Raw genomic sequence first — 16,472 nt, 5'->3', positions numbered from 1 at the left:
CTTCCATACAAGAAGTGTATATTCCATCTTGAATTACTGCATCTAGTATATATCATTAACCCCTACCCCACAGTGATATAGACATTCAGAAGGCGGGGACTGTTAATCAACTTTCTCTGAACTGCAGTACCTTGCTTATGATAAGTATTTGCTATTATAGTGAGTAGAAAAAAATATTCAGGAATCTTGTAGGTGTTGAGGGATATTTAAGGGAGGATTTCTGGATTTGAGTCATCTTGAAGCTTCTGGTTTCCCCTCAGGAATGTAAGCTCAGAGAGGAGTGAAGCTCGCCGGAAACTTCGGGAATGTGATGGTTTAGTTGATGCCCTCATTTTCATTGTTCAGGCTGAGATTGGGCAGAAGGATTCAGACAGCAAGGTAAGTGCTTGTCTTACCTTTAATGACTGAGTGAATTCCATTCACCAGAACTATGAAGTATCTGTAGGTCAGAGACCTATCATCTCAGGCTTTCAAGTAATGTTAACTATTTTTACTGGCCGCTACCCCTTATTTTTGAGACAGAGTCTTACTCTGTTGTCCAGGCTGGGGTACAGTGATGTGATCTCAGCTCACTGCAACCTCCGCTTCCTGGGTTCAAGTGATTCTCATGCCTCAGCCTCCCAAGTAGATGGGATTATAGGCGTGCACCACCACGCCCAGCTAATTTTTGTATTTTTAGTACATTTCACCATGTTGGCCAGGCTGGTCTCAAACTCTTGACCTCACGTGATCCATCCACTTCAGCCTCCCAAAGTGTTGGGATTACAGGCGTTAGCCACTGTGCCCAGCCAAGCCCCTACCCCTTAAAGTGGGCATTCAACTTAAAACATGTGTTTTGTTCGTTTGTTTGTTTTTTTGAGATGGAGTCTGGCTCTGTCGCACAGGCTGGAGTACATTGGCATGATCTCGGCTCACTGCAACCTCTCCCTCCTGGGTTCAAGCGATTCTCCTGCTTCAGCCCCTGAGTAGCTGGGATTATAGGCACCTGCCACCATGCCCAGCTAGTTTTTGTATTTTAGTAGAGACAGGGTTTCACCATGTTGGCCAGGCTGGTTTTGAACTCCCAACCTCAGGTGATCCACCTGCCTCAGCCTCCTAAAGTGCTGGGATTACAGGTGTGAGTCACTGTGCCCAGCTTTTTTTTCTTTTTTTAAAAATCTGTCACCTATATATTTTAAAGCTGCTTAGCTGTCTTCCAAAATTGTACATTGTCTAAGTAGTAAGAATGATGATCCAAGTTTCAGTCACACACCAAATAGTGGCAGAAGCCAATAAGTCCATAGTTGGGCCTTCCATTAGCCTGCGGCTACAGGGATTTCAAGAAGCCTGGAGCGCTTAAGAGGCATTCTGAGAAGTTATGGATTGGGTTATGCATTTGAATATCAACATTTTAATACCTGAGTCATGGAAACCTGTGGAGAAATCACAATAGACATTCTTTTTTCTCATTGGCCCTTTTATCTTGTGTACCTAAGCTTGTAGAAAACTGTGTTTGCCTCCTTCGGAACTTATCATATCAAGTTCACCGGGAGATCCCACAGGCAGAGCGTTACCAAGAGGCAGCTCCCAATGTTGCCAACAATACTGGGCCACATGCTGCCAGTTGCTTTGGGGCCAAGAAGGGCAAAGGTGAGTCTTGGTTCCTGTTTCTTACTCTTTAATGTGGGACAGGGAAAGGAAGGAACACTTTAGCTTAAGATACAAAATACTTGGCAAGCAATATGGGAGTCTGCCTGGTTATGGATGTCTTTTTGCTTTGCTGCTTCTCCTGTGTTGTGTGCTTCATTCAAGGTTTGGTGGTGGGGTGGTGGTGGTGGTGTGTTGGTGGTGATGGTGGTGGTGGTGGTGGTATCAATGAGTGGGGCAGTGGAAAATGAGAACTCAACTAATCTGGGACCTTCTTCCCCATACGTCCTTTGCATTTTCTGTGTTTTTCTTTTCTTCTTTGTGCTTCCCTGCTTATTTGCCCATGATTCTGCTGACATCTTTCTCCTGCATTTTTCTTATTTCTTTTCTCTTCTCTGCTTTCTGCCTTGGGTGATGCACTGGAAGATGAGTGGTTCTCCAGAGGTGAGTGGAGTCTTTTAAGGTGCTTATCTACTTCTAATTTGCATGTTTTGGTTTTAGCTTCCCTAGTATGTCCTTGCCTAACCTTTCCCTGTCTATGCATGTAGGAAAGTTCAGTTGAGGAAGACACTGAAACAGGTTTAGCTCTTTGGAGCTAATAGCTCATGGCATGCTGTTTCTGGGCAGCAGTCCCCATTATCAGAGCTCAGGACAATAGCATCAACAATGGTCATTCTCATCTTACCTATCTGCTGCCTGTTTTCTATCCTTGTTTCTGAATAGTCCCCTGCTGGAACAAGTTGCCCCCACCCGCCCTTTGCTCCTCGTGGTGCATCTGTGATCAAAAGGTTCTGACTGAAGAATGAAAAATGTGCCAGGTGGAATCTTTTCTATTTTAAACTGACTTACCCCCTTTCCTGCCCTTTTTCATTTTTATAGGGAAAAAACCCATAGAGGATCCAGCAAATGACACAGTGGATTTCCCTAAAAGAACGAGTCCAGCTCGGGGTAAGTTATCTTCTCAGTCTCCAAAGGTCTCATAAACATAGTACAAAGATAAGATATTTGGTAACTTAACAGCAGACTTTATGTAACATGTTTATTGTCCTCTCTTTTCCAACTTACAGACTGAAATGATTGTGAAAGTATTGGGAAGCTGTATAGTATTACAGCAGTAACTTACAAAGGACTACTTGTTAAGGCAGTTATTCAGGTTACTTGAGGATAGAATAAGGTCCTGATGGTAGTCTAGAGCAGAAATTTGGGAACCATAAATGACCACTACAGTGCCTGAGACTTAAACCTCACTTTTAAAAGAAGCTCCTTTACTAAGAAAGATACTTTTTAGGCTGGGCGCGGTGGCTCATGACTGTAATCCCAGCACTTTGTGAGGCTGAGGCGGGCAGGTCACCTGAGGTCAGGCGTTTGAGACGAGCCTGGCCAACATGGTGAAACCCTGTCTCTACTAAAAATGCAAAAATTAGCTGGGCATGGTGGCGGGTGCCTGTAATCCCAGATACTCTGGAGGCTGAGGCAGGAGACTCGCTTGAACCCGGGAGGCGGAGGTTGCAGTGAGTTGAGATCGCGCCACTGCACTCCAGCCTGGGCGACAGAGCGAGACTCGTCTCCAAAAGAAAAAAAAGATAATTTTTACACTTTACTATAAGAAATTTGGATCTTTATTTTCATCAATACAGTGAGTCCAAAGTTCACAGCTCTCCATGGATATAAAAATTATAAACGTTTACTCTGTAATGGACCATTGTCATAATTGCAAAGATGGGAAGAATGACTGGGTTAAGCTAGAAATAATTGATTTGAGATGAGGAATTTTTAACCTTGAGTGCTGTCAATGAGCTAAATGGAGCCCCTGAGCGCTCATAGTAGAACCAAAGGCAAAGCTATGGGAGAGGAGGCAAGAAGGAAGGAAAGAGAGGAGTTGAGTATAATGAGTTGATATTTGTTCCACTCTTACCATGGATTCATTAGTCTTTTTTTTTTTGAGACGAGTCTCACTCTGTCGCCCAGGCTGGAGTGCAGTGGCGTGAACTCGGCTCACTGCAAGCTCCACCTCCCAGGTTCACGCCATTCTCCTGCCCTTAGCCTCCCGAGTGCTGGGACTATAGGCGCCCGCCATCACGCCCAGCTAATTTTTTGTATTTTTAGTAGAGACGGGGTTTCACCGTGTTAGCTAGGATGGTCTCAATCTCCTGACCTCGTGATCTGCCCGCCTTGGCCTCCTAAGTGCTGGGATTACAGGTGTTGAGCCACTGCGCCTGGCCTCATTATTCTTAAGACATGGAATTTGGCCTCTAAATTTGCTGTAGAGAGTGTGAGAGAGTTTAGGGAACCTGATGGTGTAGAACATCAATCGGGAGTATTAAGGCTGGACTCCAGCCAGCTAGAGCCTGGTTTATTGGTACTGATTAGCACCTTCTGCCTTCTTTTTCTCTTTTGTGCAGGCTATGAGCTCTTATTTCAGCCAGAGGTGGTTCGGATATACATCTCACTTCTTAAGGAGAGCAAGACTCCTGCCATCTTAGAAGCCTCAGCTGGAGCTATCCAGAATTTGTGTGCTGGGCGCTGGACGGTAAAGTACCTTTTAGAAAATGGATTTGGAGATGGGAAAACTTAGATAACTAGTTTGCTGCCATTTGTAATTTGTTCTACCCCTTTCTATGTGCTATTCTAGTATGGTCGATACATCCGCTCTGCTCTGCGTCAAGAGAAGGCTCTTTCTGCCATAGCTGACCTCCTGACTAATGAACATGAACGGGTGGTGAAAGCTGCGTCTGGAGCACTGAGAAACCTGGCTGTGGATGCTCGCAACAAAGAATTAATTGGTGAGGAGTTGAATGCTAACTATTACCTCAAAATTTAGTACAGTGTTTGTAGTCCAGCAGATGCCTATAATTTATTGAATTTATTGAAATGACTGAAGGGAAGCACCCTCCCCCGCTTCATAGTTCATGAATGCGAGAGTTGGTAAGGGTTTTAATTTAATGGTTCTTGGAAAGAAAACAAATGACAACTCTTCAAAAATAGAATAATAATTGCTATTATTTATTGAGCACTTACTTTGTTACTAGGCATTGTTAAATGCTTCTGTGTTTTCATTTAATCCTCACCACTTTACAAAGGTCCATTTTTTTTTTATAGGATAAGAAATTACTTAACTCATGGAAGTTAAGTAAATTGCCCAGAGTTAATGTAGCTAGTTAGTAGCGGAGCCCAGTTGTTTATTTATATTTTAAATTCATAATAACTCTTCTATCAAATTATTATAATATTCAAGATATTTTCATTAGAGTATCTGAAAGGACTGTGTAGCTTATCTAATATACAGTATTTACACTTTCAATGTGGTTGAAGTAGAAAAGAAATAAAGGAATAGGTAGGACAGTAAATCCATGGCTATTTCAGGTCCTTAGCCCTTTTGAGATGATAATCCTATAGGATAATGAAGTTGATTCTTATGGACAGCACCTACACTTGATATGATTAATGCAATTAAGTATAATGTAAGGCTCTTCATGACCTGACTTGATCTTTTCTCCCTGTATACATTCTTTCTGACTAGGTAAACATGCTATTCCTAACTTGGTAAAGAATCTGCCAGGAGGACAGCAGAATTCCTCTTGGAATTTCTCTGAGGACACTGTGGTCTCTATTTTGAACACTATCAATGAGGTTATCGCCGAGAACTTGGAGGCTGCCAAAAAGCTTCGAGAGACACAGGGTATTGAGAAGCTGGTGTTGATCAACAAATCAGGGTGAGCTTACCACCTAAAATTACAATCAGAAGAATTTGAGTGAGTGGGGAGTTGTTTCCTTCTTTTGGTTACTAAGAAAAAGGAAGCCGGGCGCGGTGGCTCACACCTGTAATCCCAGCACTTTGGGAGGCCAAGGTGGGCAGATCACGAGGTCAGGAGATCGAGACCATCCTGGCTAACACGATGAAACCCTGTCTCTACTAAAAATAGAAAAAATTAGCCAGGTGTGGTGGCAGGCGCTTGTAGTCCCAGCTACTCGAGAGGCTGAGGCAGGAGAATGGTGTGAACCTGGGAGGCGGAGCTTGCAGTGAGCCAAGACTGCGCCACTGCACTCCAGCCTGGGCGACAAAGCGACACTTCATCTCAAAAAAAAAAAAAAAAGGAAATTTCCCCTTATTTACATGTAAAGTGTGAAGAGCTATTGCTCTATTACCTGTCTTGATGTTGATCCATAAATTAATAGGCTCTTATGTCAGACTTTTTTTGTGTCACTATTTGGGGTAGAATACAGGATTTGGTAAAAATTTGATTTAACCCATTTTGGCATTTATATTCTTGTTTGAGACAGAGTCTCGCTCTGTCACCCAGGCTGGAGTGCAGTGGTGCAATCTCAGCTCACTGCAACCTCCACCTCCCGGGTTCAAGCAATTCTCCTGGCTCAGCCTCCTGAGTAGCTGGGACTACAGGTGTGTGCCACCATGCCCAGCTACTTTTTTATATTTTTGTGGAGATGGGGTTTCACCATGTTATCCAGGATGGTCTCCATCTCCTGACCTCAGGTGATCCACCTGCCTTGGCCTCCCAAAGTGCTGGGATTACAGGCATAAGCCACCATGCCCTGCCGCTGGCATTTATATTCTTATGTTATTAGACGATATAGGGTCTAAGCTTTTTTCCTGGTCTTATATCCAAATTCCATATGGTGTTACTTTCCTCCAAAGGAACCGCTCAGAAAAAGAAGTTCGAGCAGCAGCACTTGTATTACAAACAATCTGGGGATATAAGGAACTGCGGAAGCCACTGGAGAAAGAAGGATGGAAGAAATCAGACTTTCAGGTATAGTAACTTTTGAGACCAAGACTTTTACTTTTTTTTTTTTTTCTTGGTCCCAGGATAATGCTTCTGTTGTCTTTGGTTTCTGCCATTTCACCATCATGTTAAATCTTTTTTTTTTTTTCTTTTTTGGAGACAGAGTCTTACTCAGTTGCCCAGGCTGGAGTGAAGTGGTGCAGTCTTGGCTCACTGCAACCTCCACCTCCCGGGTTCAAGTGATTCTTGTGCATCAGCCTCCCCAGTAGCTGGGACTACAGGCGCACGCCACCATACCCAGAGGATTTTTTGTATTTTTAGTAGAGATGAGGTTTCACCATGTTGGCCAGGCTAATCTTGAACTCTGAGCTTAGGCAATCCGCCTGCCTTGGCCTCCCGAAGTGCTAGGATTACAGGCGTGAGCCATTGCACCTGGCCTCATGTTGAATCTATTTTTGACCCATATTTCTTCATTAGGAATTATCTGGCCAGGCGTGTTGGCTCAAACCTGTAATTTGAACACTTTGGGAGGCTGAGGCAGGTGGATTGCTTGAGCCTAGGAGTGTGAGACCAGGCTGGGCAACATGGTGAAACCCATCTCTACCAAAAACAGAAATAAAAGAAGTAGCCAGTTGTGTCATTTGCCAGTAGTCCCAGCAACTCAGGAGGCTGAGGTGGGAGGATCGCTTGAGCCCAGGAGGTGGAGGTTGCAATGAGCTGAAATCACACTGCTGCACTCCAGCCTGGGCAACATAGCTAAACCCTGTCTCAAAAAAAAAAAAAAGAAAAGAAAAACATTTGGTTTACTCCTCAAAAGGATGATGTGTCTACAATTCATTTGTTGCTGACACAGCTCAGGCATCCCTCTACGTCATAACATACTTTAGGTGCAGGTGATAATGAAGGATGATGGCCTTTTTGCCCAAATCTACCATCGCCCTTTGAGAGAATTTTTACTATTCTCTGAAACTGTATTTTCTTCTGATAGTATCAACATTTGGATCCTTTGTAATCTCCTGTTCTGGAACACAAATAGAAGCCATAATATCCTAGTTTGTTTCACTATCTAGGTTATTTATTCAACTCTTATGAGTTGCTTTTTTGTAATTCTATTTGGGAATAGGAACCTAGAGGTTTATGCCCATTAGAGCATAAGATATGGGTGAATTCAGTATTCTGTGATATTATTGCGTTTGTGTTTGCCTCTAGGTGAATCTAAACAATGCTTCCCGAAGCCAGAGCAGTCATTCATACGATGATAGTACTCTCCCTCTCATTGACCGGAACCAAAAATCAGGTGCAGTATCCAGAAGGCACACCCTCTCCTTTTAGCCACTCTTGCTGTTCTAGGTGGCTTACTAACAAGTAGGATATATATTATTTCTGAATTAGGTAGTCTTTTGGGGGAGGGGAATAATTCTCCACTCCAGGATCCTAATGCAGAAATGGGTAGGTCTAAGCATTAGAAATTAAAACAAAACAGGTAATTAGCCTGAGTGTGATTCCCTTATCATTGCTTGTGAACTTAAAACACTGGAAAGTGAACTCTAGTCTGTTTTCTCTATTTTTTCTCCTTTTAAATTTCCATTTAATACCGAATATTATAATAGATAATTACTATTTTAAAATTACAAAATATAAACAATCAGAAAAGTAACAAAAAATCACTTGTTTCTATTATCCAGAGAAAACCACTTGTATCTTTTTAAACATTTTTACCATGTGAGCAAACACATTTTTCCTCTGAGATGAATTATATATTTTGTTTTGTAATTTTTTTCTTTTTCACATGAAGTGTATATTGTGACCATTATTATCTTAATCACACTTGCCTTTTTCCTTGATTATTGGTTCTTAAAGTGTGGTCTGAGAGTCCCAAGACTGTTACCATTTGTACTTATGGCACAGAAAGCAGTGATGCTTCTGGTGACTTAGCAGTGACATAAAGCTGAATGAGTCATTGTAGTCTTCATTGCCACTCACATAGGTAAAAGCAGAGAGCCATTTTCACTTAATTGGAGAAGAAAAAAAATCAGGCCAGGTGTGGTAGCTCATGCCTGTAATCCTAGCACTTTGGGAGGCTGAGGAGGGCGGATCACCTGAGGTCATGAGTTTACGATCAGCCTGGCCAACATGGTGAAACCCCATCTCTACTAAAAATACAAAAATTAGCTGGGTGTGGTGGCGGACCCCTGTAATCCCAGCTACTCAGGAGGCTGAGGCAGGAGAACCACTTGAACCCAGGAGGCAGAGGTTGCAGTGAGCTGAGATCGCACCATTGCACTCCAGCCAGGGCAACAGAGTAGAGACTCCATCTCATAAGAAAATAAAAATCACTTTTATTATTTTTCTACCCTTGAGTATACATCTTTTTAATATTCTGTACTGATGAAATAGCATATTAAAGCATGATGGTTGTCTTAAGGAAATGTACTTATGTTATTGTTTCAGTTACTAGTTAGACTAGCCACTTTTTAATTGTTTATTTATTTATTTTGAGATGGGGTCTCCCTATGTTATCCAGGCTGGTCTTGAACTCCTGGTGTCAAGTGATCCTCCTGCCTTGACCAAGTGTTGGGATTACATCCTGCACCCAGTCACACTAGCCACTTTGTTTAATGGAACACCATTTTTACTTGGAAAAAAATGTCTGGTAGACAAAGGGATTATTCAGATGTGCGCATTTGGCAGACATTTCCTCAAAAAATGAATGCGATAAGCTTGTTGCTTTGAGGAAAAGAACACAGTGTTTGCTGCCTGAGCTTTCAAGTGGAAATTGTAGTTTTGAAAAACTTTTATTTGCTACTGTGAGCCTGGTAACTTCCCAATACTGAAAAGACTTTTCTAGGCTGAGTGCAGTGTCTCATGCTTATAATTTAAGTACTTTGGGAGACTGAGGCAGGAGGATCATTTGAGCCCAGGAGTTTGAGACTAGCCTGAGCAACGTAATGAGACCATGTCTGTACAAAAAAATTAGCCAGGCATGGTGGCACATTCCTGTAGTCCCAGTTACTTGGGAGGCTGTGGCAGGGGGATCACTTGAGCCCAGGTGGTCAAGGCTGCAGTGAGCCATGATTGCGCCACTGCATTCCAGCCTGGGCAACAGAGCAAGACCCTGTCTCAAAAAATACATGAATAAAATTAAAAAAGACTTTTCTAATGAAATAAACAGTGATATTAACAAATGTGATTTCAAAATATTGTATAATGCTATGTGTTAGCATTTTGAACATCTGGATAACTTGAAGCAGTATTTTGCAAGTGACAAATGCATATGTCAAAATCGCACATAGGTAATTGATCCATTAAAAGTGCAAGAAGGACCGATGGATTTTAATTAAACAGTATGAAGAGATTGTTAGTTATAGATTCCACATTACTATCAACCTTTAAGAAACTACTATTAATTAATATACTATTAAAGAATAATAACCACAATTATCTGAAAAGACTATTAAAATCATCCTCTCTTTTCCAACTTTTTATCTGTGTGAGGCTGGATTTTCTTGATATACATTAACTATAATAACATCACAACAGATTGAATGCAGAAGCAGATATGAGAATCTAAGCTAAACTTCAAAGAGATGTGCAAAAATGTAAAGGATTTTATTAAAGATTGTTTATGGTAACATGTAATAAGTTTACTTCAGTGAAATAGATACTTTAAACTTCTCAGTATGGTAACAGTTAATACATATAACTCACACCAATGAAGGTTCTTTAGATCCTCATAATTCTTGATACTGTAAAAGGACCTTGAGATCAAATAATTTGAAAACTGCTGGTTTAGATGGAATTGTTTTTTGATTAAAGAGTCTGTAGGGGCCAGGTGTGATGGCTCACACCTGTAATCCCAGTACTTTGGGAGACTGAGGTGGAAGGATCGCTTGAGCCCAGGAGTTTGAGACCAGCCTGAGCAATGCAGTGAGACCTCATCTCTACAAAAAACTTAAAAATTATCCAGGCGTTGTGGTGCACATAGTTGGTGCTAAGTAGAAGTGTGAATGAAGGGAAGAAAGGAGGACCAGAGAGCAATTTTCATGATGTGGACAGATTTTGAAGAATTGTTTTTGACATGGATAACTTTCTGACTTCATACAGATAAGAAACCTGATCGGGAAGAAATTCAGATGAGCAATATGGGATCAAACACAAAATCGCTAGGTATGTGATTAATTCCTGCCTAAGGATGTGGAGTAATATTTCACTGGGCTAAGGAGAGCTGTCTAGCTCTACAGTTTTTTTTCTAACACCCTTAACCATTTACCATCCTGGGAAAGCATTGGCTGATCATTTCCATTTTGAAGTATGTAAGGAAATTTAATAAAATCTGATCTACTTTTTTCACATTCCTACATGCTCAAAGGTTTTCAGAAATCTTTCTATGCCTCTCCCGTTACTACACATTCAAGTTTGTGTCCCTAAACTTATAGCCCATTATATTCCTACCCCAGTCTCCTTCTCCGGAGTGAATGGATACATTCTGTTTCTGCCTAACTATTCTGCTTGCTATTCTGTCTTTTCACTCTGTAGTTTGATTCTGCTCATGTAATACCTCTTACTGGTATGTCCTTCCCTTTTGCTTTTCCAAATTCTTTTTGTCTCCAAAGGTTTAACTCAAGTCCTGTTCTCCCTTGTCAGGTCCTTTCTAACGATTGCAGCATATTTCACTCGCTCTTCTTTTAATTCTAATACCATTTTCAGACAGACCTCTTGTTTAGCTTTATTATGCCATATTCTGGGTATTTTATACATACTGTCTTCCATCTTAGATTCAAGATTCAAGTTCTGTTTTTGAGACAGAGTCTCACTCTTTCACTCCCGGCTGGAGTGCAGTGGCGTGATTCTCATACCTCAGCCTCCTGAGTAGCTGGGACTACAGGTGTACACCATCACACCTGGCTAATTTTTATATTTTTAGTAGAGATGGGGTTTCGCCATTTGGCCAGGCTGATCTTGAACTTCTGGCCTTAAGTGATCCGCCCGTCTCAGCCTCCCAAAGTGCTAGGATTACAGGCATGAGCCACCGCGGTCAGCCAGATTCAAGTTCTTTAAGTTGGGACCATCAGACTTCAGTGCCTTTCTGGAGCATTTGGCAAGCTCAGTTCCCAACAGTGGTGCCTAATTACACCCATCTGCTTGATATATATTGTACAGTAGAGGGGAATGTCATATTTCTGCGTACATTTTTTTTTTTTTTTAACCAGATAACAACTATTCCACACCAAATGAGAGAGGAGACCACAATAGAACACTGGATCGATCGGGGGATCTAGGCGACATGGAGCCATTGAAGGGAACAACACCCTTGATGGTAAATTCTTTTTATATACTGCTATCTGTCTAAGGCTAGTTCTATTTTGAATCCTATGTGTTTTGTGAAATACAAAAAAAAGTACAGAGAAAGATTGCATCCTTTTCTGGTAGAGGTTTTTAGGAAAAAGTAAGGGTTTTGACTCATGTTGGGATTTCGTGGGCCGTTATTCTGCAGTGGTCAAAATGGGGGAAGCATGTCTGTAAAAGTGTTACTGATATGACTAACACTAACTGATCTATTTTCAAACATTACCTTTTTCCTCTTCCTCCCTGTTTATGAATGTTTTGCCCTTCTCTTACTATTATATCTTGTTTTGTTTGAGTTTACAAATTTTCAGAGTTTCCCTAGGTCTGGCACACACATGAGGTTCCTGTCTCTACTCATACTAACAAATTGCATGTGTTCACAGCAGGACGAGGGGCAGGAATCTCTGGAGGAAGAGTTGGATGTGTTGGTTTTGGATGATGAGGGGGGCCAAGTGTCTTACCCCTCCATGGTATGTCCTTCAGTCACCCCCAAGATTGTCCTTGAGGAAGGAGGCTCCTGTGTACCAGCAATTTGTCAATCACGCTGATCTGATCAGGCCAGAGGCTAACTAGTCTCAGCCACATGGGGCTCGAGGGGTTCTGCTTTTGTGATTATTACCTCTTAAGAGTCTGGGACATGCAGCTGGTAATCTGATTCTCCATTATGTGCTGCTTTCCTGTTTCCAGATTTGCTCAGCTTTTTTTGAGGGGGGGGGGTCTCCTTAATCCCAACCCCGTTAACATCCTCTCTTTCTCTTTTTTCTCCACAGCAGAAGATTTAGCACCACTGTCTCCATTCCATCTGGGCTTATATGTACTTTTATTTTTTGGTGGTGAAATTGACTGATGATTTTCCTTTTTCTTCGCTGGACTATTGTGCCAACTGCCAGGCTGCCTCCTGCCCTTACAGCCCTACGTGGCTGCCTTCTTTCCATCAATTCCCAACTTCTTCCGGTGAAGTTTAATTGTCTCAACGCTTCCCCCTCCCCCATTCCCTCCATTTTCTCCCAAGAAGCCTGACTCAGTTATTTGCATATTTTGAGAAACTGCTGCAGATTAGTTCTTTTTGCCAGTTCTCCCTGGAACTCTTGGCCTTTTGTGGAGGGAGGGATGGAGAGAATAGCAATCTTCACTGGAAGCCGTGGGAAGAATTGGAAGTTACATGCTGTATATGCAATGTCCAGCAGTCTGATAAACTGATGATTCTTAATCAAGATTTTTTTCCTGGTGGGGAAGGGACTTTTATTTTCTTTTAGAGAGGGGAAAGTGTGAACTCTTCCCTTATTCCTAATGGCTATTTTTGAAGCAAAGAAGGCCGGCAACATTGGCACATGCCACCTGGCAAAGGACCCTTGAGTAAGTGAAGGTCTCCTAGAACTGGGATTAAGAAACCTTGCTCTCCTCATCTCCAAGGCAGGGACCATCAAGAACCTACAGACTCCATCTCTTCTGCAAGCCTCATGCCAACCCTGGGCTATTGCTGCTGCCCCTTAAACAGAGGCTGTCCTTAACCCACTTCTCCCGCCCTGTGATATGTCTGCTGAGTTGGCCTGGCCATTTCCAAGAGGCTATAGAAAGGGGAGAATGTCAAGGAAGACTTTTGGTTGAGAAGGAGCAGAAAGATGTGTTTTTGGGAAGAAGAAGACCTCTAGGAGGAGCTAGTAGGAATGTACATGAAACGATTAGTCTGAAACTGGCTTCCCCACTCCCCTGTTTCTCCTTTTCCTATCCTTATAGGCCTGTCCCTTGCCTCTGCCCTGGATTGGTTGGCAAACTAAAGGACTTGATGTACATAACTCCTGTCCCTTTTACCCTTACAAGGTGGGGATTGCCCCTGGCTTTGCCTCTTCTTTGTGCCTTTGGCCTGGGGTGCATCTCCTCCCGCCCTTCCATGTGCCTTTCTTTGCCTCTGCAGTCTCATTTCTCATAATTTTGCAAATTATATTTTGTTGCTTTCTTACCTACTATTGGCCCTAAATAGCAGAAAGAAGAGAAGTGACCTAGAGAACCTCAGATTCTTCACTGAGGATTGGTATAGCCATGATTTCAGTCATAGCAAGCTTTTGCTCAACAGCATGTGGGTGGGATTTTGCCAAAATTCTATTCTGATGAATCTCAAAGTAAGGTTGGTAAGGGAGGTGAGTGGTGTGACTCTTACTCCTTAGGTGCCCAGAATTTACCATCATCTCTGAAGGAGTTACAGGGAAGTGGTCTCCCCAATTGTCCCCTCCCTCCAGTATTGCCTCCTCTCACTTTAGCATATATTAATTAGCAGGTTGGGCTAGAGAAATCAGCTGCTATGCGGGTTGATTATTATTATTATTTTTAATCCTTTTCCTTATTTGCCTTCTACTCCGCTTAATCTAATCTAAAAGCTCTGTTCCATGCAACTGGAGTTCTTTATCCCTCTCTTCCCCTTCCCTTATATATTGAGGCTATGGGGTAGGAGAAAAGTGCACAACCCACCACCCCCTTTACTCGTGCATTAAAATTTCTCATTTACCCTTTCCCCGCTTTCCATTTCTTCCCACTTTCATCTACCTTTTCTGGCAAAAAGGAGCCTTTTGCTCTCTGTGACCCCTAAGAGCATACTGCACAGGGGAAATTGCCCCATCCAGACCTGGCTCCACTCTTGATTTCTTTTGTCCTCTTCTGCTCTTTTCCTGGTGCTCTTTTTTCTCGGTGGGGTGTGGGTGATAGAACAGCCATGGGCTTTTGGGGACCTTTAACTTTTTTTTTCCTCTTTTGTTTATAAAAACACTAAACATTCAATCCCAGAGAACCAAAAATCCCACCTTCCCACCGAACACTACTAAGGGGCCTGTGTTCTGCTCCATACCTTTTCTCTTTTCTTTCTGTCTTGTTAATGCTTTTAAAAACAAATGAGTTTTTTATATAAATAAAGTTTTTAAAGTGTGTATGTGGGGGGTCTGTGTCATTTCTTCACTTCAAGCTGTTATTTCTTCCCTGCTTTTCATCTTTGTTACTTCCTTATGTATCAGTGTCCTTTCCAGAGCAACCAGAAGGAGGTTATACCAGGATTTATTTTGAGCTCAGCCCCAAGTCTTATTAAGCAACATTCTTGTTAACTATATGTGAAACATTTTTTTCTTCTGAAGATTCTTAAAAATTGAATGTGGCTGACGTTGAACATGGGAGCTTATTGCTAACTTAAGAGATAGGAAACTGAAGCATAAAGAATTAATGACTTACTTTAATTACTGGGATTCTTTTGCAACATTTGACAAAACTAACATTGAATAAGGTCCACTGTAATATGTAGCCCTCTTAAATATAACACTTAGGACTAGAAGATTAGAAACTACCAATCCCAACTACCTAATAGGAAAATGTAGGATCAAAAGGCCCATGTATATAAGTACTGACCACTGGGCCATAATGTTGCTTCTCAGGCTATATGCAGTCCTTTAGTCAGAAGTCAGTAGACAGGCTTATTTATTAATATTTTACAGACCGTATTACCTGGATTACCAGGAACTGTCTTTGCTGCAGAGACCAAGGGTTAAGATCTATGGGAAGAGACTTATTTTTCTGAGGTCGTTATGTCCTGTCATATAATTAAAGACTAAAGAGAATTTATGTGAAATGCTTTCTGTATGCCCAAATCTTTAGATTAAAATTATATAGCTGCTTCTGATGATGGTCCTGTCTTGTTTTATTGAACTAGGACTTGGGTATGAAAACTTTCATGGGCTAGTGAGACCAGGAAATCTACCTTTTAAAGCTTGATTTGTGTCTAACAATTGTAGTGTTAGACTAGAGGATGGAAGTACAAAGCCAAAAAGCTGTTTAGAGTTTACTTTCCAAAGAGTTTTGATAGCCCTGCTTGAGGTGATTTTTATCTATGTAGAAAAACCTGGCTACTTGGTCAGCAACACTTTATTTCCCTGTTATGTTCTTATTCACTGCATTGAGCTAGATATACAAACCCTACTCTTCTCTCTTCCTCCTGGATTGGTCCATTTGTTTTATTTCATTCAATAAATATTTGCCAAGCATCTCCAATATGCTAAGCGTTGTGTCAAGGTTAGGTTTAGAGAGTGAAACAGATGGATCTTTTCTCATAGATTGCAATCCATGAGAATCATGTATAGCTAAGATCTATGATCAGATGAGATTGTGTGCGTTCAGGATGGTATGGCCGTAGACAAGATCTATGATCTTAAAAACACTTCTCTCTGTGCCGTATCTAAATACAGTGAAATGTTACACAGAATGTTGTGTAAAGGCCCTATCTCACAAGTTTCTTGATACTGATGTACTTTGTGACAGAGGTCAAAGCTGGGACTTCACTTGGCCACTTTTTTTTTTTTTTTTTAAAAGACAGAGTCTTGCTCTGTCACCCAGGCTGGAGTGCAGTGGTACAATCTCGGTTCACTGCAACCTCTGCCTCCTGGGTTCAAGCGATTCTCCTGCCTCAGCCTCCCGAGTAGCTAGGATTACAGGTGCGTACCACCACACCTGGCTAATTTTGTATTTTTAGTAGAGACGGGATTTCACCATGTTGGCCAGGCTGGTCTCAAACTCCTGACCTCAAGTGATCCACCCGTCTTGGCCTCCCAAAGTGCTGGCATTACAGGCGTGAGCCACTGCGCATGACCGGCCGCTTGTTTTTCTTGCTGAACTAATATTCTTTGCTACAAACTGGAAACACCTCACCCAGGAAGAACTAAGGACCAGTCTTTTCATATCATTTTTTCTCATTTTGTCTATTTTTATTTCTGAAGCAAAGGTTCT

The 16,472-nt window shown here is 41.8% G+C and overlaps 1 protein-coding gene across 23 annotated transcripts in view; it reads left to right on the top strand.

Annotated features, from left to right (window-relative positions):
* Positions 1-15,372, top strand: part of CTNND1 (catenin (cadherin-associated protein), delta 1) — a 69,128-nt gene extending 53,756 nt beyond the window's left edge. For 10 of the 23 annotated variants that reach the window (XM_011998646.1, XM_011998662.1, XM_011998660.1 and 7 more), the window contains 11 exons: positions 261-378; positions 1,476-1,629; positions 2,506-2,574; positions 4,029-4,156; positions 4,259-4,409; positions 5,147-5,339; positions 6,281-6,395; positions 7,578-7,665; positions 10,473-10,535; positions 11,579-11,685; positions 12,485-15,372. In XM_011998646.1, the coding sequence (XP_011854036.1) occupies positions 261-378; positions 1,476-1,629; positions 2,506-2,574; positions 4,029-4,156; positions 4,259-4,409; positions 5,147-5,339; positions 6,281-6,395; positions 7,578-7,665; positions 10,473-10,535; positions 11,579-11,685; positions 12,485-12,496 (1,198 nt within the window). In that variant the 3' untranslated portion in view covers positions 12,497-15,372. Of the gene's footprint in view, positions 1-260; positions 379-1,475; positions 1,630-2,052; positions 2,071-2,505; positions 2,575-4,028; positions 4,157-4,258; positions 4,410-5,146; positions 5,340-6,280; positions 6,396-7,577; positions 7,666-10,472; positions 10,536-11,578; positions 11,686-12,097; positions 12,185-12,484 lie in introns of all 23 variants that reach the window. The other 13 variants (XM_011998641.1, XM_011998656.1, XM_011998649.1 and 10 more) reach the window with 4 other exon arrangements.
* Positions 15,373-16,472: the final 1,100 nt, after the last annotated feature.

The sequence above is a fragment of the Mandrillus leucophaeus genome, unplaced genomic scaffold (genome assembly GCF_000951045.1).
Source record: "Mandrillus leucophaeus isolate KB7577 unplaced genomic scaffold, Mleu.le_1.0 Scaffold578, whole genome shotgun sequence".
NCBI classification, from domain to species: domain Eukaryota; kingdom Metazoa; phylum Chordata; class Mammalia; order Primates; family Cercopithecidae; genus Mandrillus; species Mandrillus leucophaeus.
The sequence above is the reverse complement of the archived record's forward strand: the minus strand, read 5'-3'. Positions and strand labels throughout refer to the sequence as shown.